Source organism: Puntigrus tetrazona, chromosome 5 (assembly GCF_018831695.1).
Source record: "Puntigrus tetrazona isolate hp1 chromosome 5, ASM1883169v1, whole genome shotgun sequence".
Taxonomy (NCBI): Eukaryota; Metazoa; Chordata; class Actinopteri; order Cypriniformes; family Cyprinidae; genus Puntigrus; species Puntigrus tetrazona.
Window position 1 is genome coordinate 5,783,723 of NC_056703.1, and position 27,352 is coordinate 5,811,074.

General features: G+C 41.6%; 1 protein-coding gene across 3 annotated transcripts in view; it reads left to right on the plus strand.

The window, feature by feature from the left end:
- fam222a (family with sequence similarity 222 member A) overlaps positions 1-21,232 on the plus strand; it is a 56,837-nt gene extending 35,605 nt beyond the window's left edge. For all 3 annotated transcript variants that reach the window (XM_043239993.1, XM_043239994.1, XM_043239995.1), the window contains one exon: positions 18,029-21,232. In XM_043239993.1, coding sequence (XP_043095928.1) covers positions 18,029-19,464 — 1,436 coding nt within the window. In that variant the 3' untranslated portion in view covers positions 19,465-21,232. The remainder of the gene's footprint in view (positions 1-18,028) is intronic.
- The last annotated feature ends 6,120 nt before the right edge of the window (positions 21,233-27,352 follow it).

Here is a 27,352-nt window from a genome sequence, read left to right on the forward strand (position 1 = left end):
AGCTGATTATGGTGAGGACAGGCAGATGAGCTGAAGAACCTCTAACCACTATCCCTTAGGTTCAGCTCTAAGCTCAGAGCAGCTTAAAGGTAATAGGATGGCATCGTCCTCCTGCTGCTCTCTGATCAGCGCGCCATCGTTCTGCTTTCTCCTTCTTGGCAAGCGGGAAAAGGTTAAAGGGACAGCTTTTTTGGGAAAGGACATCCATGGGCACCTGCTGCCGTTTTTGGAAATGTTTCTGTTTTGAGGGGTTTTAAGAATGCGTGCGTGTGTGTTTTGTAAAAGAGTGACGTTTGAGAACAGGAAGTGAGAGAACTTGACTGGCGCCGTAGAATAGAATGCAGGAGTGAGTGAATTCCCTGCCTGGACGGACATGCAGATGGATGGATGGATGGAGAAGAAAAAGGATGAATGCATGTGTGATTGAATAAGCAGGTTGGGTGGATGAATACATGAAGGAGCAGAATGGGTGAATGAATGAAGAAATGGATGAGAGGAAGGTAGAATGGATGAAGAAGCGAATGAGTGATTGAATGATTGAAAAGTGTAGGTGGATGGATGGATAGATGGATGGATGGATGGTTGGATAAGCGTATTGATGGATGGGCAAATAAATGAATGCATAAAGGAGCAGAATGAATGAAGAAATGGATGTACGGATGGATAAGCATATTGATGGATGAACGAATGAATGAATGAACAAATCAATGAGAAGATGGATGAAAGGAAGAATGCATGAATAAGAATAAGATGATGGATGAATTGATAAATGAGTAGATGGATGGATAGATTAAATATTGAGTGGATAGATGGATTAATACAGGGATGGATGGATGATTAAATGATTGAAGGAGTGGATGGGTTGATAAGAAGCAGACTGGATGAATAGATAAAGTAAGGATGAATAAATGAAAAAAGTTAGATAATAAATGCATGCATGAAATGAGCAGATGGGTAGATGAATAAGCAGATTGAAAAAGGAGCGGGTGCATGTGTGGGATGCATGGATAAAGAAAATATAGATGAATAAATAGATGAAGGATTAAAAAATGAATGAGCAGAGGGTAAGATGGACAAAAAAGTAATTGAATGAATGAATGAGCAGGTGAATGGATGAATGAGTGGATGGCGGAATAAAGCTGCAAAGGGATGGATGAAGGAGTGGGCGAATGAATGCACAATCCGAGTGGATGCATGAATGTGGTATGGATAAAGAAATTTAAAAGATCAATGATTTTGCATGGAAAAGTGAAAAAAAGAAAGAAGAGAAGAGAAGAAAGGAGATGGAGACCGCCATGCTTGATTTAAATTGATTCCCTCCCTCCAATTTCAGCAGGATTTAGCCGCTTCCTTTCTAGACTCCTCATTGAGAAGCAGTCAGTAGGGGTCTGAGGCTGAAATCAATAGTAAAAGAACAGTTTCTTTCTTTTTCAGTCTCACACACTCACTCTTCCAGGAGTCCGTTTGCTTTTGATTGAGGGATCGCCGCAGTAGAGCACAAGCTCATAACAATAAGTACAAGACCTTTGTGTGTGTCATTGATTAGAGAATCTGTGTCTGTGCTGAGCTTTCGGTGTGGTGTGTGGACCACACCGTCTGGTCTGGAGCCGCAGACAGGTGAGAGAGAGAGAGAGAGAGAGAGAGAGAGGCCGGTGTGTCTGGAGATGATGGAGGTGGACGGCTTCCTGCTTTCTGTCCTCCTCAGATCAGGCACGAGTAGAGCGAGGGGATTTGGGAGCGTATTCAAATGACTATAAAGTTAAAGCCCCCTTCTGTATGCAGATGCCGAGCGCCTGCACAGTTCAGTGATGCGACTCCCATTAAAAATGCCTCGTACCCTCAATAAAAAAGGGACTTAACTGGCTCCGGCATCAGCTGCGAGTGCTCAGATCGGCCCGCCAGACAATCAATTTCCCCAGAGTGCATGGAGCTTAGCGGGTGAGAGAAAGGGAGAGAGAGAGGCGGGAGATAGGAAAGGAGGTTGTTTTCATTATCACACCTCTTTCCCTGTCTGAGCAGAAAGAGAGCTCAAAAAAACGGGAGAGAAAGTCAGGCGAGTTGTAAAGTGGAGGTAGCGAGAAACCGAGAGAGAGAGAGAGAAAGAGCGACGTGCTTTTTAAAAAGCCGTTGACCGCCTGCCCTTAAAAATATCGTATTAGATTAGCTTCAGTGAGGAGGCCTTTTGAGTTTTCTCCCCTTCTAGCCAAGAAATGAAAAAGAAACGCCAGGCATTAGTTAAATTATAAATCACAGCCGCTCGCTTTCAGCATGCCTAAATTCTGGGAGTATGTGGCGGCACTCTCGTGCGTCAGGGCTTGTCGTTCCTAATTAAATCTCCCTGTTCGGGTGACATTTGTAGCTGTCGTCCAGCCCCCGCCGGTGTCTGTCTGCCAGTAGCTTAGATGGCGACATGAAAGTCTGAGCGGAGGGCAGATCCCCTTCATCACTGAGCACCCTGGGGACAGGAGCACCGGGGCCGGACACATCACAGCCACTCCGACGCTGACCTCTGCAGTGCATTCTGGGTGCTTTTCTGCCTTTCTTGCTTCCGTAGCTTGTTCTTTCCTTCTCTCTTTCTTTTGCTCTTTCGCTCCCTTTTCCGCGTTCTTTTCGATATTCCCTGCTCCTTTATTAGTTCCCACCCTTTATTTCATTTTTTTCTTTCTTTCTTGCGCTCTTTATCTTTCTTTAGCTTCGTTGACTTTATTTCCTTGTTTGTTCCACTTTTTTTTACATTTTCAGTTTTTATTTAGCATATTTTCCATGCCTTCTTTCTTTTTTACTTTTTCACTTTTTCTCTCTTCTACTTTTTTCCCTTTTGCTTTCATCCACTCTCTCGTCTTCTAATTCTGTGCTTGTTAGCTCAGTTTCTTTTCTCTCACTCTTTCGATTTTCATAATTTCTTGTAGTTCTCTCTTTAAATTTTGTGCACTCTTTTGCTTTTTTTAGCTCAGTGTTTCATCTCTGGCTTTTTATTTACTCCTAATTTTTCTCTTTTGCTTTGCCCTTTTCTTGCATTTCAATCGTTTCTGTAGATCGTATGCTAATGTTACACGTGATCCGTTACAGACTCACCTGTATGAGGTGTCTGTGAGTGAGCGAGTGCTTCAGGTCCAATCACAACACTATACTCCCTCTGCCCTGAGCCACAGCAGGCATTGGCAGCCAATCAGATGCACATATGGCACTGTGACATCATTTGCAGGGTCACAACATCCAATCCGGTAGAGAGAGATTATCACCTCTGAAGGCCTGATGGGAAAGACTTGAACCATATGAGAAGCAGAAGTCAGTATCATACTGACAAGATGTCAGAATTGGACTGAGTTTCAGTTCTCACATTAATGGCTAAGGGTTGCGGAAGGGTCATGAAATGTTGATGCCTGCCAGAATGTCTTTGTTTCAGCAGTGTAAGGCTCCTCCAGTCCAGCGGGGGTCACCACGCAGAAAGCAAATCACGTTTGCAGCAAGAGGGCAACTAAAAGGTCACTTTTAGCCTTGGTTTCAACATTTTTTTCACCTTTTTACATTGATTGACAGCTGCCCTCGGGCCCTGTGTCTGCAGGGATTTTGTCGTGGTTCTCTAGCGCGTTCATTTATTTTAGCTGGTCTCCTTCAGGGCGTGCATTGCCCCGTGATGCACATTCATAGTAGTATCAATAGGCAGTGACAATCAAAGGTTTTTTTATTGTTGTTTATATGCAATCCTGCAGTATTCTTTGCTATCCAGGGTTGCAATTGGCCGATCGCCCTGCCAGAAACCTGCAGACACACCCAGAGGCTCATTTCCGGCCGCTGCTGGGAACCCACCAGCCTTTCCACTCATTCCGTGCCCATCCTGGAGCTCTGGGTGCCACTGGCATAGAGGGCAGAGCGGGGTGGGGAAGGGGCCTGGTATGCTAGCGGCTGTTGCCGTGGCTTTGGCAGACGTAGGCGAGATGCCCTTTAAGCTGGCGCGTGGGCCTCCCAGGTGTATGTGCGGGTTGGAAGGAGGTAGAGAGGGAGGGCAGGAGAGGAGGAGGAGGAGGAGGCGGTGGAGGGGATCCAGGGCTCCTAGAGCAGCCGAGGAAATGAGATCACACTCGGAGACTGACCTTCCGTTGGGGGCCGGGAGACAGGTTAGAAGATGCAGAGCATGAGCGCGCACACTGTGATGATATCTGCCTGTCTCCATCTCATATTTATTCATCCGTCTGTCTGATCACTCTCTGTCTGACTGACTGACCTTCTGTTTGTCTGTCTTGATCTCTCTCAGTCTTCCTTACTATCTCTCCGTCTGTCTGTATCTGTCTTATCTGTCTATGTCTTATATGTCTATATTTGTCTGTTTATCTATCTATCTATTGCTTTAGCATTCTGTCTATTGTTATATCATTCTATCTGTTCTATTGAGTGTTCTAGCATTTATCTCTTTATATCGTTCTGTTCTATCATTCTATTTATCGTTCTAGCATTCCATCTGTTGTTCTGTTTATCATTCTAGTGTTCTTTCTATCGTTCTGTCGTTCTATCATTCTGTTGATTATAGCATTCTATGTCTATCTGTCTGTCTGTCTATCTATTGTTCTATCGTTCTTTCATTTTATCTATCACTCTGCTTATTCTTTGTCATTCTATCTTTCTTTTCATTTCTCTATATATGTCTGCTCTCTGTCTTTTCTACAAATACTTCTCACCATCTGTCTAACTCTCTTCGGCTTTTCTATACATTTCTCATTGTCTAGCTCCTGCGTTTCGTCCATTTCTCTGCCTGTCCGTCTCTCCATCCATTTATCTGTCTCTTATTGAAAAGGAGGCATGTAATGTGTTATGAAAGAGGGGATTAGTGAAAAAAGACAGACAGATCATATTCACATGGTTCGTGTGTGTGAGAGAGAAAGACAGACAGTACATGACGTGCTAAACTAACATTGTTGCTCCTTTGGGACCTTTAACATCAATTAGAATAGCCTGCCTGACACACTCACTCTCCTCTGGGTAAAGTGTGTGTGTGTGTCTCTTGCAAATTAGTATCAGAAGCATTAGTATGAAAGACTCTGCATGCTTGATTGGGTTTCTTGTTTCCTGTCCTTACATGTCTCTGTGGTCTAATATTCTCAGACACATTGTCAAAAAGCAAACAAAGACATGTTTAGATATAAATAAACAAGTGTTGGAAATGAAAATAGATCTTGTTTGTATCTTGTTTGTGCTAATGCAGTCCCCTTAGTGATTTGGCCATCTAGTGAAGTTTTTACTAGCATGTTGGCTTATGGCTCAGTGGTCAATGGCCTAATGTGGTTTCACCAGCACTTGTGTGTGTGTGTAGGGTGTTTAATATTCATTTTAAAGCAGCGGAGACCTTGTTTCCTAAATGAGAGAGCAGAAGGGTTGAGACTTGCTCCAGGCTAGCTGCAGGCAGCCCTCTTTTTCTATTTACCTGCAAACTCGCACTGTGAGATCTCCCTCGGCCTGTCAGGACACACACACACACACACACACGCATATACTGTACGCCCTTAGTTCTGTCTTTCTGTTATCTGTTCCTCTGAAATCTTGTTTCGTCTTCCTAATCTCAGCCTAATTTTCTGATTTGTCTCTCTATCACACACTTTGCATATGTGAGCGTATTTTGTAGTGTGTGTGTGTGTGTGTGTGTGTGTGTGTGTGTGTGTGTGTGTGTGCGCGCGAGTGAGAAAGTATGTGTGTGTGAATGATTGTTTCTGAAAGTTTTGCTGATATGAATCTTGCAGTCGAAAAGAGGTCATCTTATCAGAGACAATCGAAATTGAACCACTTTTTTTTTTTCGCCGTTTTCTCGCTCGCTTTATGAGTTATCTCTTCATTATCTTTAGCTCTATCGAGCAGCTTGTGATGTTCTCCAAGATTTTATTCGACGGAGGACTGTTTCTTCCTCAGTTCTTTCAGTTTTTAAGAAAATAGGAATATTCTGGACATCAGTGCGCCAGTTGCTCCTTAGACTTTGTTTTGTTATGCTTTGTTTTTGCAAAAATTAGGTGCATGTCAGAATGCCATGTATGTAACACAAATGTTCCTTTAAAAAAAAAAAATGATGCAGCTGATATTTCATTCGGCACTTGTCGTTAAAAATTGCTGTGACTATCCGTTCGCTCTCGATCTCCCAAGAAGATGCTTAGATAGAGCAGTGACTTGTCGACTTTGTGACCCCAGAAATTCGAGCGCACATGAAGTCAGACGAGTCTGTCGTAGAAAAGTGAAATGGGCCGCTTCATGTTTTGTTTGTTCGTGGGTGGCTATCAGATCTAGAGAAACACCTACAAAACAGCATTTGAAGATCCTGAAAGGAGTGAGGCATGTTGTGTATTGGCGAGCAGGATATGAGAAAAGGGAGGATTATGGGAAAAAAATAACTTCAAAAGATGTTTTATATATATATAGGAATACAACAATACAAACATACCTATGAAATGAATTAGAATCGCGAAAAGATCTGCAGTCATTATTCTTTTCTTTTTTTTTTAATGGCCCTGGTTCCAGATTTTTTCCTTATAGTCATTTTAAACTGAATCAATTAGAATATATAAATGTTTTGTAGTAGAAATAGTATTTGAAAGCTGAAATAATGCTAGTTTCAAACCTCTTTACAGACAAAATAATAAGCCTTGAATTAAGAAATTCGTCCCATGATGCATGGCAAATGGCATAATTGAATATATAGAATACCAAAATTAACTACTGATAAAGTTATTGCTTTTAAAATCCCGTATTAGTTCAGATGCATGAGAGAATGACTTCAATTGCAACGGTTTAAGGTTTGCATGATAACTAGGACTTTCTCTGATTGTTGTTGGTTTTGTGTAATATTGTTCTTTGGACTTCTATAGATCTACAGATACATTTCTGAGCTCTAAATGTTGCCGTGGGAAGATAAATCAAAAACATCGACTTCACATTCCGAGTTTATTTTGCAGAATAAATGCGTTTCGGATCGTTGAGGGTTTTTTTTTTTTTTTTTTCTGAAGCTGTTTGAATTATAACTTCTTTGGTTTTGACAAACACCAGAACAATGCAAAAGTGCAGTACAAGCTTTTCCATTGCAGCTTTGCTCGGTTTCTGTCTGCGCTGTTTTCGTTCGCCGGCGAGCCGTGTGGCATGAAGTGTGAGAGAAAACAAAGTCGCCCGGTTCTCGTCCCACAATGCCCCTGACATGTCTGCTGACGGTTAGCATTCCACACAGGCACGGAGAGGACAGCGCTCGCTGCCTGCTGTCGCTGCTGTTGCGGATGATGAAGAGGGGCTCTCGGAGGCGTTGGGAGGATGGGGTCTGTGGGGTTCTCCTCTGGGAGTGGAGCGGTTGTTATCTTCCCCTCGCTGCTACAAGCTCAGAGAATTTCTTATTCATCTTTCTTTATAATCTCTCGTACCTCGTGCTCTCCGCTACGGTATGGAGGGCAGAGAAAAGCTGTTCTGTGCTGAATAACAAAAACAGCGACACAAAAAGCTCACAAGCACCACAAAAAGAGTAGAAAACACAGTAGTTGTAATGAAAGATCCATGTTTAAATATTGCATTTGTAAAGTAATCATTACTATGTATATAATTGCATATTATTACTTATTACTTATATATTAGAAATAATATAAAATGTAAATATATTATTCAGCAGACACTTTTATCCAAAGCAACTTATGAGAACAATTGAAGCAATCAATACACACACACACACACACACACACACACACACATATATATATATATATATATATATATATGCCTCCGAGAGCCCCTCTGATTGTATACACACACATACACACACACACACACACATACATATATATGTGTGTGTGTGTGTGTGTGTGTGTGTGTGTATACACATGTATATATTTTACATATGTGACATATGTATTACATATTGACATATATATTACTATACATTGACTCTCTTACTCTTGTACTATTTATTTTCATCTTAATTTATCTTTTAATATATTTATTTAGGAACTAGTGTTGTCCGTTTTCCCACGCTCTGTGTGTGTGTGTGTGTGTGTGTGTGTGTGTGTGTGTACAGGCAGCCTGGTCCTGCTGGCCCTATGCAGGCAGGGAGCAGACAAATGCAAAGTGACACTTGTGTGTGTAGAATGGTATTTGTAGTGACGCTTTGACCGCAGATAATAAAGTGTTCGCCCTGAGGTGATTCCAGTCGGCAAGCACCCCCAATGAAACTCGCTTACTCAAAGAGAGAGAGGGAGAGATGGAGAGATAGATGAGAGTACAGGAGCAGAGGAGAGGAAGGACGAGGCAGAGTCAGAGTATATAGCGGGGAGTGAGTAAAGAGATTTCCAGACATTTAAAATGACATGGACTGTGTGTGTGTGTGTGTGAAGACAAACAGAGACCAAGCAGAGAGCATCTCCAATCTGCATCGTTTCATTGAATTAAAATGCTGGAATTGGCTTTTAAATGGTGTCACGCTGAAGAGTAATGCAAATGAAAACTTCACGCGCTGTCTTCGGGTGGATATTGCCTAAAATGTTATTTCCTCTGAGAAGGTCTCAAGTATCACACGTATTATTCATGTGCATTTTAATTTGACTCTGAGCCCCTGCGCTTATTAGCTCTGAGATTCACCTTTGATTGGGTACTCGCTGGTATCTGTTGGGAATTAGCTAAGTAACCAGAATATGTTTTGCCAGTTCACCCCAAGCGGAGCAGGAAATGAATCGATTAAGCTCGGAGCCAAGTGTGGCCTTAACTAAATATTAGATTAAATTTTGAATGGCTTTTCCATTTCAGTCTGCTCAACACTTGCTTTTCTTGCTTTTAATTGTTTATATCCCTAATGTCAACAGACATTTTTCCATAAAGTCATATTTCTGTCATTGACATAGTCATAGATGCAGGTCATATAGATGTGTGCCTGTTCATTGTGGACATCCTGAACTGTAATTACACTGTAATTAAAAATAAAGTTTATTGACACCTATATTTCCATAAAGTACCTTTAAAATAGTAGTTCACCAAAAAGTGAAAAATCTGTCATTTAATTACTCACCTTCATGTCGTTCCAAACCCGTAAAACCATCAAAAGTGTTCTTGAAGCTTCATAACATTTAAGGTTGAATCATGTTGTCACGTGTATTATTTTAACAATGTGCTTACTACATTTCTAGGCCTTAAACGTGTCAGTTGTGTTGTTGTCTATGGAGGGTCAGAAAGCTCTCCGGTTCCATCAAAAATATCTCTATTTCTGTTTCAAAAATGAACGAAAAGTCTTACAGATTTGGGACATCATGAGGGTAAGAAATTACTGACAATTTTTATTTTTTTATGAACTACCCCTTTAACATCCAAAGGTTTTTATACCGATTTTTTTATAAAATGCTTAGTGTTGACATTTTTGACTGAAGGGTTCTAAAAATAGTTCTTCTATGGCATCACTCTGAAAAAATTCTTTTAGAACATTTATTTTTATAAGTGTTTTAGTATATTAGTATCTCTTTACGTCATCGCTTAGAGGACAGCTTCAGTAGACAGGTTTATTATTATTTTTTTAATTTATTATTATTTATTAATTGACAGATGGATTATATCAGTATTTATTGCCCATAACAAAAGTCTTGTCCAAATTTCTCTTCATCCAACCTTTGCACTGTTGTCTTCCCCAACTTGCTTGTGCGATCTGTTTAGCAATTACTGTGAATCATTAGCATACCTATTTTTATCAGTCTATGCATATTCAGATGTCTCTCTGTAGGACTCTTGGTCCGGACAGACAGGTCCACAGTCCCGCTCTATTATTGTCATTAGTGTGTGTTTGAGAGGGGCAGAGATCTGAACCCGAGCCTGCGGTGCAGGAGGTCTGGGGGAGGACAGCCGCGTTCTTTCAGCTCTCCACTCAATTAGAGCCGGAGAGGCACACAGAGGCATGCTGGGTTAATTGTAGAGCTTCAAACAGCTGCCACATTCAGGGTTCCATTGTGCCGGCAACGGTTGTTACGGCGACTGGGGGCCTGGGTTAGTAATCGCTGAGTAATCAGTGTGAGAGAAGAGCAGATGACACGTCCATTAGCAACAGGCAGGTATTGTTTAGAATACAACGACACCAGAAGCCCCTCATGCTCGCTCGCTCACTCGGTCTCTCTCCCCAGCCCACTTTTATGAAACCATTCTGCTGCCAGAGTGACATAAAACCCTGCTTGTGTTGGGGGGTGCATGCATGAGTTGCTTTGACTGTTTTGTGTATGTTTAACCAGGCCCAATCTCAATCCGTCCTACGCGGTATACAATATTTGGATTGGTGCATTCCAGTCCACCCAAAATCAATTAGTGCCTTTGATTGACCGGTTCAGATGCGTTCGGATGTTTTGATCCTTTGCGGTTTCATTAGGTGTTGAGTATTGGTCACTACCTTTCAATGAACAGGTTTGACTACTTTAGTAATATCCTTGCAAATCTTAATATTAAAGCATATTAGGATATTTTAGGGAATTGTGTGCTTTTTAGTTTATACATATTGGACAGAACATTTTTCTATTCTAACATGACAATGCTTCTGTTTAAAAGGCAAGGTTAAAAAAGAAATGATTGATTGAGTCAGTGTGCAAGAACTAGTCTGTATAAATCCCGGGTGAACACTTCTGGCGTGTCTTTAAATGCGGTCCTTGAGCCAAAAACTCAACAAACACCAATGACTTGTACATTCACTATACTGACAAAATATGGAGACGTCTCCTTCTGTAGAACAGAAAAAGGCCCTGTATTCAAAAATTGATTTCCATCTCTGTTGCAACAGTTTTGGAAGCGTCTAAAATGACTGCATCCACACGTACAAGTCTTTGTAATTTGCTTGTTAAAAATTCCACTCCCAAAATACTGTGGATTCCCATTGAGATGGGATTTTGTTAATGTGACCAATTTTAGTGATGCATCAATATTGTCACGGCAGTTGCTAATAAATGACTGAACTTAATTTTCAAAATGGCTAAAATGAAACACTATAAATCCTTTAAATGCTACATGTGTATAGTAGAGTGTTTTAAATAATAAAAAATAAATTGCATGTGAATACAGGTGTGTTTCAATTACCTTATAGTAGTGTAATAACACTCCCAATAATGCATGATGGTGATATGACCCTATTACGTTAGTGTTGTATGCAACAGTGCGAGTCCTGATATGTTCTGAAAATGCAGTTTTATGAACATACAGTCTGTCCTAGTACCGACATGCCTTCTTTTTTACTACATGCTGTCATATCTCTGTAGTAGTACATATTTTTCACACTCATAAGTATGCGAATTGGAATTCAGCCCATCTGTTGCTCAATTGCGCGGTTTATGTAAAATCACAATGAGAAGCCCAGTCACCTACCAGTGGAAAAGAAACTGGACTTGGCCCAAAATTGCCAGGGTCAGATGTTTCTCACACACACACACACACACACACACACACACACACACACAGGCACATAAAGATGATGGCTGTTCCTGTCTGAGCGTTTGTGCTGACCGCTCATATGCTTTAACAGGTCAGGCTTTGAGAGGAGGAGGTGGGGGGGGCGCTGTGAACCTGCTGGATGTTGCATTGCTTCTGACAGTGTATGTGTGTGTTTTTTCTCAGAATCAGTTCCTGTTTATCTGTGCCTTGCCACAACCCATATTTGTTGAGCCAAGGCTGATGCGGTTTTGTGTGTGTTCATTGTTCTGTTGAAACCCAGCGACTGTTAAACCCCTTCTCTCCCGCTTCTGCAGGCGTGATCGACGCGGCTGGACATTTCAAAGGGTTTTTTCTTGTTGTTTTTTGCATCCCGTCACCCCACCACCGTTCACGTATTTATAGGCCTGTACAGCGTCATCTGCGCCGCTCTATGTGGGAAGTTGATATTTTGGGGAGGATTAATTGCAAATGCGACGCTGAAAATATTCAGTTATTTCGTGTCACAACTTCTCTTTCATCTCTGCATCATTTCCTGCAGACGCCTCCCTGAGGATGCTTGCACACATCTGGCCCCTCTCTCGCTCTCTTTTTCTCTCGTTCTCCACCTCGATGCATGGCTTTAAAGAACGAATAAACAGCCTACACAGACAATTCTCATTTTTAGGACCTCCAATTACAATTTTCTTCCCACTCTCATTCGCTCATATCCCTCTGATCCCAAACCCCCACCCCAAAGCGTGCACGCACACTCTTGCTGCTAATTAGGGTAGTGTTAATTGAGTATTTAGGATTATGCCTCCTCCGCACACTGCCTGCTCGCTCAAGGGCGGTCCAGGCGGCGTGAAGGACGCAAGCTCTCCGTATGGCTTCCCCTGCACCCTCGGCCCAGGCTGACCCGGGCCTTTCCTAGCCCTGACCCACCTGCTCCAGCCCGCAGCAGGATGGCAGGGAGATTGCGGAGATCAGGTCCTGTTGTCTTTTTGCGTTTTTGTGTGTGCGCGCGGAGCTTCTCCGGTCGGCGGTAATGAGAGATGGCATTTAGAGAACTGCCGCCCTGACACACGGGCACTCGGTGCCAGCCGCGAGTGATTAAGGACAGAGGTCATTCCGCTAATTATCCCCCTGCCATCCCGCTTCCCGCAATCTTCCCCTCCCGTCCTCCCCAAGCGCTTTGTGCCTGGCAGGCCGGGATCATTTGTCCTTATGCCAGAAGAGGAAAAAGGCACAATGCATGACTGAATGCGCTCGCTGAGGACAGCGCTGATATTAGATTGCTGGTAAACGTGCAGCATCAGAACGGGCAGCGAATGCGATGGATCATTTCTGCAAAGCGAAGAGGAATAATCGGCAGTAAATGGACAGGGACAGTGTAATTCGGTTTGCCTGCTCTCACTGTGTTTGTGGGATTGAGCACACACACACACGGTAGCTCCTGTTCTGTGAGCGAGCGAGGAATGGATTGCTGCCTTCCTCAGGGGAAATAATTAATCCGTACAAGGCTGTCGCATGTCGAGATGAAGCGAGTGTGAAGCATTTTGCCCAGGAGGCATTGCAGACTGTCGCCCATGCAGACACCTGTTAGAACTCCTGCCCCACATTAGCATACACAACACACACATACATATTGCAAACAGGAGCAACCACAACACGCTTCACTCCACTGAGCCGGTGTGTGTGTGTGTGTGTATGTGGTTTCACGTCTGCCTATTTACTGGAGTATGTTTTGTTTGCGTTTGTGGCGTGTTCGCGCAGCTAACGTGTCTCTTGTGTGGATCTGTTTTTGAGTTTATCGTGTGGGTGCGTGTGTTTAGGTGTGAGTGTCTGTGTTTATCACAGGACGCCATCTGCGCTGTGCTCGCAAGCGTGATCAGAGACATTGAGCACCAATAAGTCACGCAGGTCTGAGCTGATGAAAGATCTCACACTCGCTCTCACTCGGGAGATGGCCTACGTGACAGATAATGTTAGTGTAATATCTGAGCAGGGGGAAGTGTGAGCAAACAAGTCATGTTTGAAAGTTCAGCTTTTACCCATCTGGTGTGTGTGTCTTTGTGTGTGTGTGTGTGTGTGTGTGTGTGTGTGTGTGTGTGTGTGTGTGTGTGTGTGTGTATATATATATATATATATATATATATATGTATGTATGTATGTATGTATGTGTATATATATATAATGTGTGTATATATATATATATATATATATATATATATATATATATATATATATATATATATATATATATGTACGTATGTGTATATATATAATGTATGTATGTGTATATATATGCTAACAGTGTTGGACAAAATGCTCCAAATGTATTGAATATACTGAATGTACTTTGGAGTATGGCTAAAAGCTGCCTAATGCGTAATCTATTAACTGCACATTATAAATGTAATATCTTTTACCAAGAAGCATATGGATGTAATGTTTTTTACATTTACTAAATATATATTAAACATAATTTAATAAAAACATTGCAAGTTCATTATAGTGCTTACATTTCCTCGGTTATTTAAACAGCGGTTACGGAAAACAAAGGACATTTACATTATCATACGTAATCTTCAGTCTAGTGTAGTTTATGCACTTTAAAAACCACTCCCGTTACAATCAGTGAAGCTGTCTCACTAAATAAATCTCTTATATTTACTTCACACGCACATCTTCACTTTGTTGTTAATGATGAGAGAATTTATTCAGCATGCGTGCACTGTTTCAGCGCCTGACTAATCTGAACGCTTCTGATTGGCCATTGCATGCATAAACTCAATACAATAGTGAGTGATTGGTTATAATGTGCACCACTGTAAAAAAAGCGTAAAGAATAATAATGCTACACAGTAAAACATGATAACATGATAAAATAAAATAATCTTAAAATTGGATGGGAACTATTGTATTAAATATAGAATAAATATACAATAGACATGTATTGTGTATTTTTGTGTATATATATATATATATATATATATATATATATATATATATATATATATATATATATATATTTTTATTGCAGTTGCAGCCTAGCGCCATCTTTACTTTCGTTTGATGTTTATAACCAGCATTTTTTTCAGATTTTCCAGTTTTAAATTGAAGGGTACTACACACTTATTGGTGGCTATAAGAGTAATTAATAGGCCAAACAGTTTATTAAACAAACACCTAAGTAGCATGCGCGTAACTTTTGTTAAGGGTGGATGTTCCCATTTAGTTGGCACAGATTCCACGTGTGCCTGTTTATAACCTTGACATGGTTTTAATTACACTGAGAAGTGTTTAGTAAAGAATCGTTAGAGAAAATCAGTGATCGCTGCAAACTCAAAGTTGTTTGTCCGCCTCTCTTTCTCTCTCCACAATCGTGCTCATAGCTGCTGTAATAGCCAGAGGCCTTTGTGGGTTGGAGCAGCTCTCTGTGGGTCTGAAAGGCCTCTAATCCCCGTGGCCTGTGAAGTGTGAAACCCTTTGATGGCAGGTCAGGTGCTGGAGGCTTTTGCCTGTTGACAAACAAGAGCAGGCCACAGAGAGAAAGACAGAAACAGCGGCTTTATCCTTTGTACGAAAGAATTCAACGGAGCAGTTTAGGAATGGAAAATATGGACCTGTCACCCAAAAACACATGGCAGCAACTGCATTAGCTGCGCTTTAATGATAATTAGCACGTTTTGGTGAAACGAGATGGAGTGAAGGGAGGAGAGAGATAGAAGGCTAAGGGAGAGTGACATGGCAAAGCATGGATCCTTAATTAAACCATGTGATGATCAAAGATAGTCACCCGATCCGACCCCCCTCCCTACGTAAAGGAGATCAGAAAATTGGCTCGTCTATTTGCATACGGACCAGTGATGCCTCTTTGAAATCCACTGTAGTTTTTTTCCTCTATGGATCCAATGAAGTGAGGAAACTGTCAGTTTAGTTGTATCGCACATACACACACACACACACACACCCCTCCCCACCCACCCTTCTGTGCTGGCTGTCGGGGAAACATCAAAGCGCCGTGGCTCTGCTGTCACCGAGGGGGTTGAAAGTGTCGGCCCCTGCGCTGGCCCTGCATGGGCTGGACAGATGCTCGACAGCCCCCATTTCATCTGACCCATTTAGAACACCTCCAATTAGACTGTGACAGCGCAGAGACAAGCATCCTTTCATCCGCTGCCCAAGAAGATGCCAGCTAACATACGCGCTTTAAACACTCTGCAGACCTCTGTAGCCTCAGGAATGCTTTAAAAAGACTTATTAGACATAAAAGAGCTAGTCTGAGACGGTGGCTGTTTGGGGTTTGTTTAGATTTCTGCACAAATGTGGCCTAAAGCATGACCTGACTTTTAATCTCAAATAAGCGGCTGATGATACATGCAAAACCCCCAAAAAACTGTATCTATAAAAATGTTGTCATTTAATTAAATAAAAGGAGTGCCAATCAGTTCAGACGGCGGCATTCGATTTAAAAGCATATAAATATATTTTTGGACGTCTTGTCTGATCTCAACCCCGAAAGAAGTAGGGTCAAACCTCATGACAGTGACCCCTAACAGAGGTGTATATCAACAACAACAGCAGCTGCAGCACAATTTTATATTTTTTAGTCTTCTCTGGAGTCCTGGTTCCAATTCCATTTGAGATGCTGTGGTCTGAGGCAGGCCACTCAAGCAAGACATCCTATAAATATACATGAAATGAAACTGTTTTGGATAGAGGAATGGGTCAGATACGTCCTGTCCACTGGAAAAGTTGTGCTGCAAAAAAAAAAAAAAAGTGTTTATTTGACATTCTCTTTCCCATTTCTTTTGAGGTCCTTTTTCCTTGAGATAAGGCACCTTGACATTATTTATTTTGTAAAAAATTATTAAATTTTTTTTATATAAAGCATATTTTACAGTGTTACAACATGTTATTTGTTATTTAACTAAATGTAATAACTTAATATTTTAAGCTGCGTCTGCAGATTTTACAGTGTATGTTGTGACTTTCGCAAAAATATTAATTGCTAGGCGTTTGTTTCTTGACTCTGCAACCACATCGCTACTTTTTTTTTTTACCATGCGCTATTAGATTTTAAGGGCTTAGAGCAATGGATGATGTAGATTTAGCTGCTTGAGTGATTGACCTGTGTCAGCTTAATGGAAGCTAGAGAGGAAAGGATGTGTGACAATCAGAAATGTGACAACCTCCTCACAGCTGGATCCCGGAGGGTCTGGAAAACCACTCTGACATTTGCTGACACTGTCATTTGTGGCAGTTTAATTTTAGTCCGAATGATAAAAACAAGCAGAAAATATGCACACTTTCCTTAAAATATAATTTTTGAGAGGGTTGGTAGTCATTTGTGGCAGTTGATTTATCACTTGTAAATTGAGTGCTTTGCCCGCTCCCCCTCTGCCTTTTTGTAGCACTGAACTAAGTAGCCATGAAATTGCCTGAATAATGTCGTTTAAATCCAATCTCACCACGGCCCTTCACCTCCACTCATCCTCTGTGCTGCCTCTCGCAGCTCTTTCTCCTTGTTTCCCCAACTCGGTTTTCTCAGAATCCCAAAAGCCCAGGGTTTCTCTAAAAAGGCCAGATTCGAAACCCTGATCTAGCCAAAACAGAGTCCGACTACAAGGGCACTTTGTCTTGCTTTTGAATACATTAAGGCTTATTGGGTTTTTTATCATTTCCTGCCCTGCCCAACATGTGGGTCTTTGTGTTTTAATAGGAGCGAGTCAGTTTCGCAGTGCAGTTTTTAATGGATGTCTCAATCATGTTTTATGACAAAGATCTTGCAGTACATTTTGTCTCACAGTTTCTCTGCACAGGCTGAAAAAACCCGGTTACGGATTCCCAGTGGGCGGAGTTTTCAGGGGTTCATGGGAGGGGTAATGTAGGTCTGTCTCTTCATTTGGAGATGGTCTGATTGAATAATTGAGAAATTGGCCTGGCCAAGGCTAAGACCTACTGGTGCTACTTATAAATCTCAAATGTGTCAGTGCAATTAAACAAGTCTTTTATCCTCCTTACTTCCTGCTCGCTCTCCTTTCCGTCTCCAAGGGTAACCCAATTTTGAACAATAGAGAGGCCAAATTAATTTCACAAAGCGCTGGTTTAATAATGCCTTAGGTGCCTGATTTCGAGTTAAAAAAGAGCTATTTATCCAGGGATAAACCTCCACTGGAATATAGAGTGAGTGAGAGAGAGTTCTAAACTTTCAATATTCACATCATTTGTGAATTATGCATATATGGTTTTTGTTCATTGCAGACATTTTCTTACCATTTAAAGACTGCAATAAAGTACATACGTGCGTAAGGTCAATGCCAAATGGGGAGCTGAGAGAACACGATGCAAATATTCAAAGTTAAGGAAAGGTCTCATTTTATTTCTTGTGGTTGAGGCAGAGCTGTTGTTTTACACCTGAAGGCAAGACCGTGTGACCTTCAACCGGGAATGGAAGTCTGCTTTTCTTGAGGCTTAGCATGCTTGTCTCTATTAAAATGGATTTGGACGTGTATACAAGTACGGTATAGTGTTTATTTCGAAGAATGTGCGGGTTACTGACAAATTCGATGGTAGCTCCAAATGACAAATAGGATGTGAGCCGTAACTCTGACTGCTGGTTTTCTTACATATTTTGTTTGTCTTGCAGGTGAGCTGACTGTCCCCATGCCTTCCCCGCGCTACCCCAGCGCAGCAGAGCTGGATGCCTACGCGCAGAAGACGGCCAACAGCCCTCTGTCCATCAAGATCTTCCCCACCAACATCAGGGTCCCCCAACACAAGCACCTTAACCGGACTGTGAATGGATACGACACCACCGGACAGCGCTACAGCCCATACCCGCACCTACACACAGGGGGCTACCAGGGTCTGCTAGCCATCGTCAAGGTTTCGTCGTCCTCATCCTCATCTTCCTCGTCGTCTTTCGCACCCTCCACAAAGGGTGTCCTCAAAAACTCAGAGGGCAGGAGGACTAAGTTGTCTCCAGCGCAGATAGCGGTGGCTCCTTATCCGCCTCCCAACAGCAGCACTTTAGGTCATTGCCATGGACAGATTGTGTACCACACAGGGCCTCCCAAACCGCCAGAGGCCACCTCTCTGGCGGTCCCCCCAAACGTCACTGTGGCCGGCTCCGTGATACCTGTTGCGGGGGGCCGAGGATTGAGCCTCCCTCCTCAGTCGAATCTTCCCTCCATCCAGAGCATCATTTACCAGATCAACCAGCACTGCCAGGCCCAGGCTCTGCAGCAGGTGTGTCAGAATGGGGCATCGACAGGCCCACCGAACCCCAGCCCGTCCAAACCGGGCACCGCAAACTCCTCAGGGGGGGCTTACGTCACTAGTGTGGCTCCGCAGGGAAACATGGCCTATTCAGGGACGGTGAACAGCGAGGCGATGAAGTATCCAGAAGGTATGGACTACCTCCTGTGGCAGAAACAGCAGCAGCAGCAGGCGGTTTTGAGGATGTACAGTGGAGGGAGCGGAGGCGGCGGCGCCGTGAGCAAGTCGCCAGAAACCTGCGCTCCCGGAGGCTCCATCATGCTCGGAGGGGCGCAGGTGTCCTCCTCCAGAGGCTACCCGATGACGGCCAGCACGAGCGGTGGGGGCGGGCTGGACAAGGTCAGCTCCTCCCCTTTGAACTGCGTGGGGATGCATGGGAACTTTTCTGTGGGCCAGTACTTTGCGCCGCCGTGGAACAGCGTTCTGGTGACGCCGGACAGCGACTGCTACAACCCACAGGAGCTGCCGGGAGCGACGACCACAGCTGGACCGGTGACGGGACACAGGGAGCTGGGGTTCCCTCATCCTCACCAGCACCCTCATCATCACCACCAAAACCATCATCATCACCACCATCACCCGGCCATAGACAGCACGGGTGGTCTGTGCTGCAGTTTGCCCAGTAAGAGTCTATGTAACACGTCAGTCCTGAGCAGCAGCCTGCAGTCGCTGGAATACCTGATCAATGACATCCATCCTCCCTGCATCAAGGAGCAGATGTTGGGGAAGGGATACGAGACCGTGTCTGTGCCGAGACTATTGGACCACCAGCATGCACACATCCGCCTCCCTGTTTACAGATAAGAAGAGACGGGCCTGGCCGATCTAAAGAGCGACTGGAAAATCTTTAATCACAAACTGCAGTTGTTGCCATTGCCTAGGTTTGCAGTGGAGTTTGGTGATCCTGCTCAAAGCAGACTGGGGGAGATCTGAATCAGAACACGGTTGGGTGAATGCTGGAAAGCCAATCGGTGCCTCTCGGCTCAGAGCTGGGAGAGAATTGCTGGCTAGGAATTGGAATGTTCCTAAATGTGGATTCTTTTCTCTCTTTTTGCCAAGAGGGAATTTTTTTGTTATTGTTTTTCTCTCTTTCATTTTTTTTTTTTGTTTTACCTTTCAAATTATTTTATCAGACTAATATTTTTATTTTTGGTGAGAGTCAGTGGTTTAAATGAAGTAAAAATGGCCTCCTCTCCTCCCCAAGTAAGCGTTTGGATTGACGCGATGAAGATGATGGTCTTAAAGCACCACGCTTGTCTGTAAAAGATACGGTTGAACCTGTGCTCACATAACACTGTAAGAGGTAACGGAATGCTTGCATTACAACGTGACCAAAAAGGCAACTAGATCAGTGCTTTTAGGTGACGCTAATGGCTAAAATGGAAAACCCTTAGCGCTAGTCGTTTTTTTTTTTGAGAAATTGCACTGCTTGGGGTGTAAAAATGTGTGAAAGTCTTGGGAGGTCGGAAATTAGACGTTCGAATATAATGTATTTAAAGAACTTGAAGACTTGAACCTATTTTTGTTGTTTTATATATATTTGTAGTATATAATATGCATTGGCTGCTAAGGGAGTAAGAGTGTAAAATGCTTAGGTTTTTTTAATGTTTCGTTATTTCATTTTATTCTCCTTTTGGCTGCAGTATAAGTGTCTGCTGTTCTCGCGGTGTAACCACCACCGAGAGCTAAACAACAGAGCGCTCATTTATTTACCTACACTGGAAGCAAATCTCCACATAAGCAGATATAAAAGGAACCGGTTGTTGGAAAGCTCTGAAATGAGACCTCCCTCATTAACAAGATTAGGCCGATCGTGTCTGTTTCAGTCATAGAAACGCATTCTGACATGCCCAAATGAATCAGATTTGGAATTCAGAAAATGAGCCGTCTGTTGTTGGAAATCTTGTTCTTGATTGGTTAGGGATCAAACGACTCTTCCCTCACGCCTTCGAAAGCTTCGAAGTGCACGTGACTCCATTAAATGAGGATCTGAGGGGAGGTCAGCTATCAGAGGTGTCGCTTGACCATTCCTCTTTTTTTTTGAAACGATAAAAACAATCATTGCCTCTCTCAAACAGAGGTGGACGGAGAGGGGCTGAGCGTTTTTCCTCAGCTCTGTGCTAGCGGTTTTCGAGCCGGGTTGAGGCCGCTCGTAAGCTTTGTCTCAACACTGAAATATTTATTCCGACTGTGACTTTCCTGTGAATGTACTGCACTTAGATTACTGAGAAGACTAATGCCTTGTGGGACAGAGAGGGGGGAAATAAAGAAAAATTGGATGGGCACAGCGGTCCCTGGCATTAAATTAGCATTTCTTTTGTCAGTCAAATTTCACCGGTAAATTGAATTTAGAAACTCGAGAGAGTCAACGGGGGGTTTCTGGCGGAGGCAAAAAGCTGGCTACAGTCTAGATTTATGAAGTGCAATTATTATGACTGTATTAACAATTTTGTTTTCTCTGAGCTTACACCAAAAAAAAAAAATGTAAAAGTACAGCTGTGTCTACATTCCCAATGTACCACATACTCATTCCCTTCTTGTTTTGAGGTGCAAAATAAAATGATTTCAAGAATTTATTGAGAAACCCACGTCTTTGCTTTGACATTGTCTGCATTACAAAAGTGTTCTTGCGTTCTTGTGTTCTTGCAGAGATACAGTAACTACTAAACAGCCACTACTGAGTTTTTCACACTTTCAATTTTTTACTTAATCTACTTTACCCTGGGTTAGTAGTCTTGAGTAGTCAGGTATTGAGACTTCACTTTGCAAACCCTTGCAGGTTGTTATTTGCATATTACGAGGTTAACAACATTGATTTGACAAGTACAGCATGCAACGCGTTTTAATAACTGCTTGTCAGTCATTCCAAGTTTGCTGTCACTGTTGAATTTTTTTTCCCTCAAACACTGGAAAAAAACACAGCATGTGATTAGTTTTGTTCATGAATATTTAAGATAAAAAGCAATGATCGTCACTGGTGGATAGTTGCATACGTTGCCATTTTAGAACCACATTGTTTTATGGTGTATGTCTTTTGACACAGCAATCTGGGCTTAAAAGTAACAAAACTTAATAATAATATTAATAATAATAAAGCAACGCTAAAAGTGGTCCTAACTACATATATGTGAAATATTGCAGAAAGAAACTTTACTCATTAATTCAACCTCATGTCTCTTTGTTATTTTTAACCCCATATTTTAAGTACATTAAGTTAATTTTGACAATGCAGGAATAAAATTGCTAATTTAAAATCCTGTGAGCATGATAATTAGTTAGATTTACAGTAGTTTGGCGTTTCATTTTAAAACACTGTTAAATTAAAAATGTCATATTATACTTTATTTCAGTTCACATTCCCAAAAATCTGTCACGGCTCACATTTGAGGGTTTTACACTGAAACAACTATTTCTTTATAGTTTTCCTCGTCTAACCACATCTGTTTTATGTCCTGCGTCTTGTGTTGTTAAATGAACGTTTATTGCATGGACGATCGTTCACCGGTTCATCTGAATGTAATTGCGTCCCAAAAAGACGTATTTTGACCGACGCGTCAGAAATGTAGCTTCCCTTGTTCATCGGCTTGAAACACTGAAATGCAAACATCACGAGCAGCCGAAATACATTGCTACAGCGTTTCTCCTCAGAAGACAGCAAAAGAGCTACAGTGCATGTCCACAGAGATCCATTGTGTCTCTGCAGAGGAGCCATGTAAGAAGTGATTGTGTTAGTCAGGCTGAGCATGCTTGGAGTGTGCCGTATTGATCTGCTGTAGATTAGCTCATAATAGCGCACCGCTTGCTTTGAAGACAGACAAACAAGGGGACCTGCAGGGAATACACCTGAAGTCAGCCATGCCTACACAACGCTAGTATTCAAGCAGGTTTTCTACTTTTTCCGTCCGTCAGTGCTGTGTTTGTGCTAGATAAGGGGTGATATCCTAGATAAAATGCGCTCTGAAGTATGTGAGCTCATGTTGGTTTAGAGAAACCAGAGTTGTAACAGTCTATAAACATCTCGGAGTGCACGCTGTCTTTTTTTCCTTGTGTAGTTTTTGTCAGCTTGAAAGATGTGCGTCTGATCACATCCCTGGGGGCTTTCCTCTCTGCCTCCCTGCTGCTGTCATCCTTTATGTTCTATCTCTGCTGTGTTAATGGATTTGAGGAGTCCACTGCAGCAAAAGGACTCTTTCAATCTTTCTTTTTCTCGTCTTCTGCCCTCTGCGATTCAGAGTGCAGCCTTTAGTTTTATTTAGAAATGGAACAGACTTCATCAGCTGGATGCTGGAGGTGCTCTGCAACTACTAAGTCATTCTCTCTTTACTTAATGTACAGAAAGACTTAGATTTTATGTATAGCTGGGAACCTTTGGAGGCATCCAACAGAGCTTTTTAAAACCCTTTTACACAATGGTTTTTATCATGCTCTGGAATACTCCATTCTGATTGGTCCACTCTCATTAATTAGTGAAAATCACAATAATAATGTATTACTGTAATATTGTTGCTGTGATTTAGTCCTATGGTAAAAGCGTGTTAATTAGTAAGATTTACAGTAGTTGGGCATATTATTTTAAAATACTGTTAAATTTACAACTTTCGAGTGAATAAAACAAGTCATATTATAGTTTCAGATTTATAGTTTCTGATTGGTCCGCTGCCATTAATTAGTAAAAATAATGTATTACTATAATATTGTTGCTAAAATAATACTGTAAAAAAAGTATCATAATGTTTTACAATAAAAGGATGCTAAAAACCTTTTAATTGGTTAACAATAACCAGTACCCTTACTCTAAAATGCTAATAGTACTAATAGTATTTTTAGTACATTTTGTGGTTTACAATGAAAAGACATAAGCTCTGTGACAGCTGATGTTTGGTTATCTTAACTAAATGTATCCTTTTTTTTTTTTACAGTAAATGTAACCTGTAAACCTTAATGTTGCTACTGTATTTTTTTTTTTACAGTGAATTAAGGTAGCCTCAACTGCTTTTTTGTTTTTTGTTCTTTACTGTAAAATCAACTAACTTGTATTATTCGTTATTTATTTTTCATTTATGTACTGCGATCTTTTGCTTAGAGTTCATGCAGTCGTTCAATAGTTCATTGTTTGTAATGTCAAGAAACAGATTAATGTAGCGTCGGACATAACTAGCAGGACCAAAACTAATAATAGTGAAAATAAACAGGTTTTCCAACCACTCCATTGTTTGGACAAATACTTTGTCCCGCCTCAAACTCAGGCCATATGTTGACCTGTCGGACCACTCAAGCAGAACAATGTTTTGAAAGCTCCACAGAGAGACTGTGTTTACACTTCCCAGGAACTCAACCTACAAAGGCTTATAGTTGTTTCTGCATTTTTTTAAAAGAAATGCATATATGCATTGAATATTAAAACAAACTTGTGCGTTTGACTGTGCAGCATTAGTAAGCGATCGTGAATGAATTGAAGTTTTGGTGAAGTCTAACCCAGTTCTGCTTAGCATCTTGCTGAACTGGCCCAAGCGCTAATGCAAACGGAGACAGATTGGTGTCAGGAACAATAGTCCTCTTAGCGTCCATACGAATAATAGCATTAGACCCCGTATAGAATCTCGGCGAGTGGAGTCCTCTCATCTTCTTTGGCTTTAAGAAGACATATGGACCATCAGCAGCTGCACCTGTCCTTTGAAGCACCATCTCTTTGAGTGATCGCTTGTTTTCCGAGGGATTAGTCTTTGCGCTGACTGGCGCTCAGATGTGCTGTCGCGGAGTTACAGGGAGGCAGACTTTGGAGAAAGAAAGAGACCGATCAGGCGGGGGTTCAGAGCAGCCCTGGAGCGTGAAGTCGTCCTGGTTGGTAATCAGGATAATTGCAGCGTTGCTAGTGCTCTAGTCTCCAGTCTCTGAGTGTGGGCCTCTGTGGCCCTGTGTGCAGATTGGCCCCTCAGGCGCCGTGAACCGGGCCACAGCAATTCCCTTCTGCAAAGAGAGAGAGACGGCTCTACCTCCGGCCTGTCTTATTAGACATACTTATCAGATTCGTTTAATGAGGATCATAAAGCTGATAAAAATACACCGTTCCGACATCATTCAAGTTGACATGAAATCAAAACTAGACCCTATTTACGCTCTTAAAGGAATATTTTACCCAAAACTGAACATTTACTCACCCTTAGGCCATCTAAGATGTGGGTGAGTTTGTTTCTACGTTTAGAGATATTATATGATCCGCTACAGTGAATGGGTGCCGTCACAGCATCACAATAATACAAAATTAAAACTGCAGTGGTAACTAACATTATTCATAATACCAACCTGGTCTCATGTGCCTTACTGCACGTTTAGCCACAGTTTCAAAGAGAAATGTCCACTGAGTGGCGCTAAAACACAGGTTCACTACGTAAACCCTGGCACTTTTTTTATTACGCTGATATAGTTATGCATTCCGACGGTTCAGAATTGAAATATCTGTGCCATGCCATTTCAGCTTTTGTTTTACACAGATTTGAAGTGTTTTGTCAAACTGTAGTTACACAGGATTTGAACCGCCTTTTAAGTGAGCTACCGAACAAACCTACCGTCTCTGAAAACACATCAACATGAAGCTGGATATCCCAGCATACTAATATTGTTTAAGTCACGATGCATGATATTCTGAAATAAATAAATTACACTTTATTAATCAACACTATGTAAATTTGTGTGAAAAGGAATAAAAAGTGTTCATTTCTTTTAGAAACTTCAGTGATATGTACTTATTGGTACATATTTCTCGATAAAAAGTGCTCCAAGGTACGTTTATGCCATGTGACTACTGTAGGTAGCATAATACGGCTTTCTTCAGTGAAGAGGTCATCTGAATAAGGAGAAGAATATGGACTTTTTCACTGTATGAAGCATTATTATAGATTAGGCACTGCATGTCTTAGCCGAATAGCTATTTAGGCATCTTAGCATTTTAATTGTATTTAAAAAATTTTGCCAAAATGTCGACCTACTTGTTTAATTAATGTTCATACAATAAAGATTACGAGAGTGTTTCTGAAAGGCAGAGGGCATAATGCAATGCTGAGTTCATGAATGCGTCAGTCGCTTCGGATAAAGTGTCTGCTGAATGCATGAATGTACTGTAAATGCAAATGAAGCGCTACCACCGATATGCTCTGGAGAGTGAGCTTGACTTTTAACCTTCACGTTTTACCTTCAGAAGTGGCTTCTGGTGTGGAACGCCCAATTTTCACGATGCAGTCGATTCCAGAGGAATGAAACCAAGTCCTGGCCTACTTTTATAAATATTCCGAAATATACTATGAAGTGCACGGCATTACAAAACTAAAACGGGCATTGAGGTGGCTTCACTGGAGAGGCGGATTTTGCATTTTGGCTTCATTCGGATTCACTGTAGAAGTTTTTGTCTTTCAGCCTCACCGCTTGACTTTCCTCCTTCTTCTTATGCCCACATACCTTGACATGCTCAGCCACTTTGAGCGGATTTTGTTGTCACTTAACCGTTGAAATGGCGGAGCGGGTCAGAGCATCCCATTAACAGATCCATATGTGGGCTTTCATTCAATACCCTCTCTCTCTGGAGGGGTCTTTATTCTCTCTCTCTGTCACACTCTCTTTCTGTCTCTCTCACCCTCTCATTGTAATTTAAATAGCTAAAGCAGCACTCCTGTTCTTCTCTGCTGGTTCAGTGCTACAGTCATTAATTAGTTCATCTTTGGTTCTGTTCAGCTGTCAGATGGAAAGGCTCTGGGTTCAGCGCTCTGACTTTACCATATGGATCTCTTCTTCTCTGCCATTATAAGCTAAACATGATTTCAGAGGACGTATAGCCTGTAAACGCATCCCATACATCCAATTAGTGGACCACGATCAAGATTTAAACCAAGTATTGGATCCACCTGGGCCATGAATCATATTTATATATAAATTTTTTTCTTATTTCTCTCTCATTATAGAACCATTTTGGTTTTATATCAGCATCTTTATTAATTATTTTGTTGCCTCAAGGCTACTTTATGCAATTAGGGTACCAAAACTCATAGGAAAATATTATTAATTAGTGCTTTTTAATAGAGTATAGCAACTGCGCACAAATACAATAATTAAGAAAACCGTTTTGAATTTTTTTTTTATAATCTTTGCCTTTTTAACAAGTCTGTCGTTCTTCTAATTCCACACTGTTCAAAATATTTTAAATAAATTCCTGGTAGCAGAAAAATGCCGTTATCTTTAATATTTCCAGCACGTGATTATTAGCATGCCATTGCATCCTGGTCCTGAACGGCTTCGCCTTTTTCCTCTGCCTTGCCTGTTATGCACATTGTCCCTGTATGAGGACGATTCATTTAAGATGATTTCTGTTAAAATGTAGAGATTAACCACCACAAATCCTTAACGCTATTGCATTTGCACAAATTTCCAGAAACTGATGACTTTAAATGATACCGAAGATGAATATGCGTGTCACAACAGAAATATCTTATGTGCACCAAGACTGCGTTTATTTAATAAAAAAATACAGTAGTAGCTTTCAATTTACTACAATATTTTGGTACATTATAAAACTCTATACGACCGCTTTTAGTCGATTTATTGCGAGTCATAACTGATTTGCGTTGCTTATTTTCGTTCATAGCCTGTCTACATACTGGCTGCTAAAACAAAATACGTTCAGATTGTTTGGAGCGTGCCACCT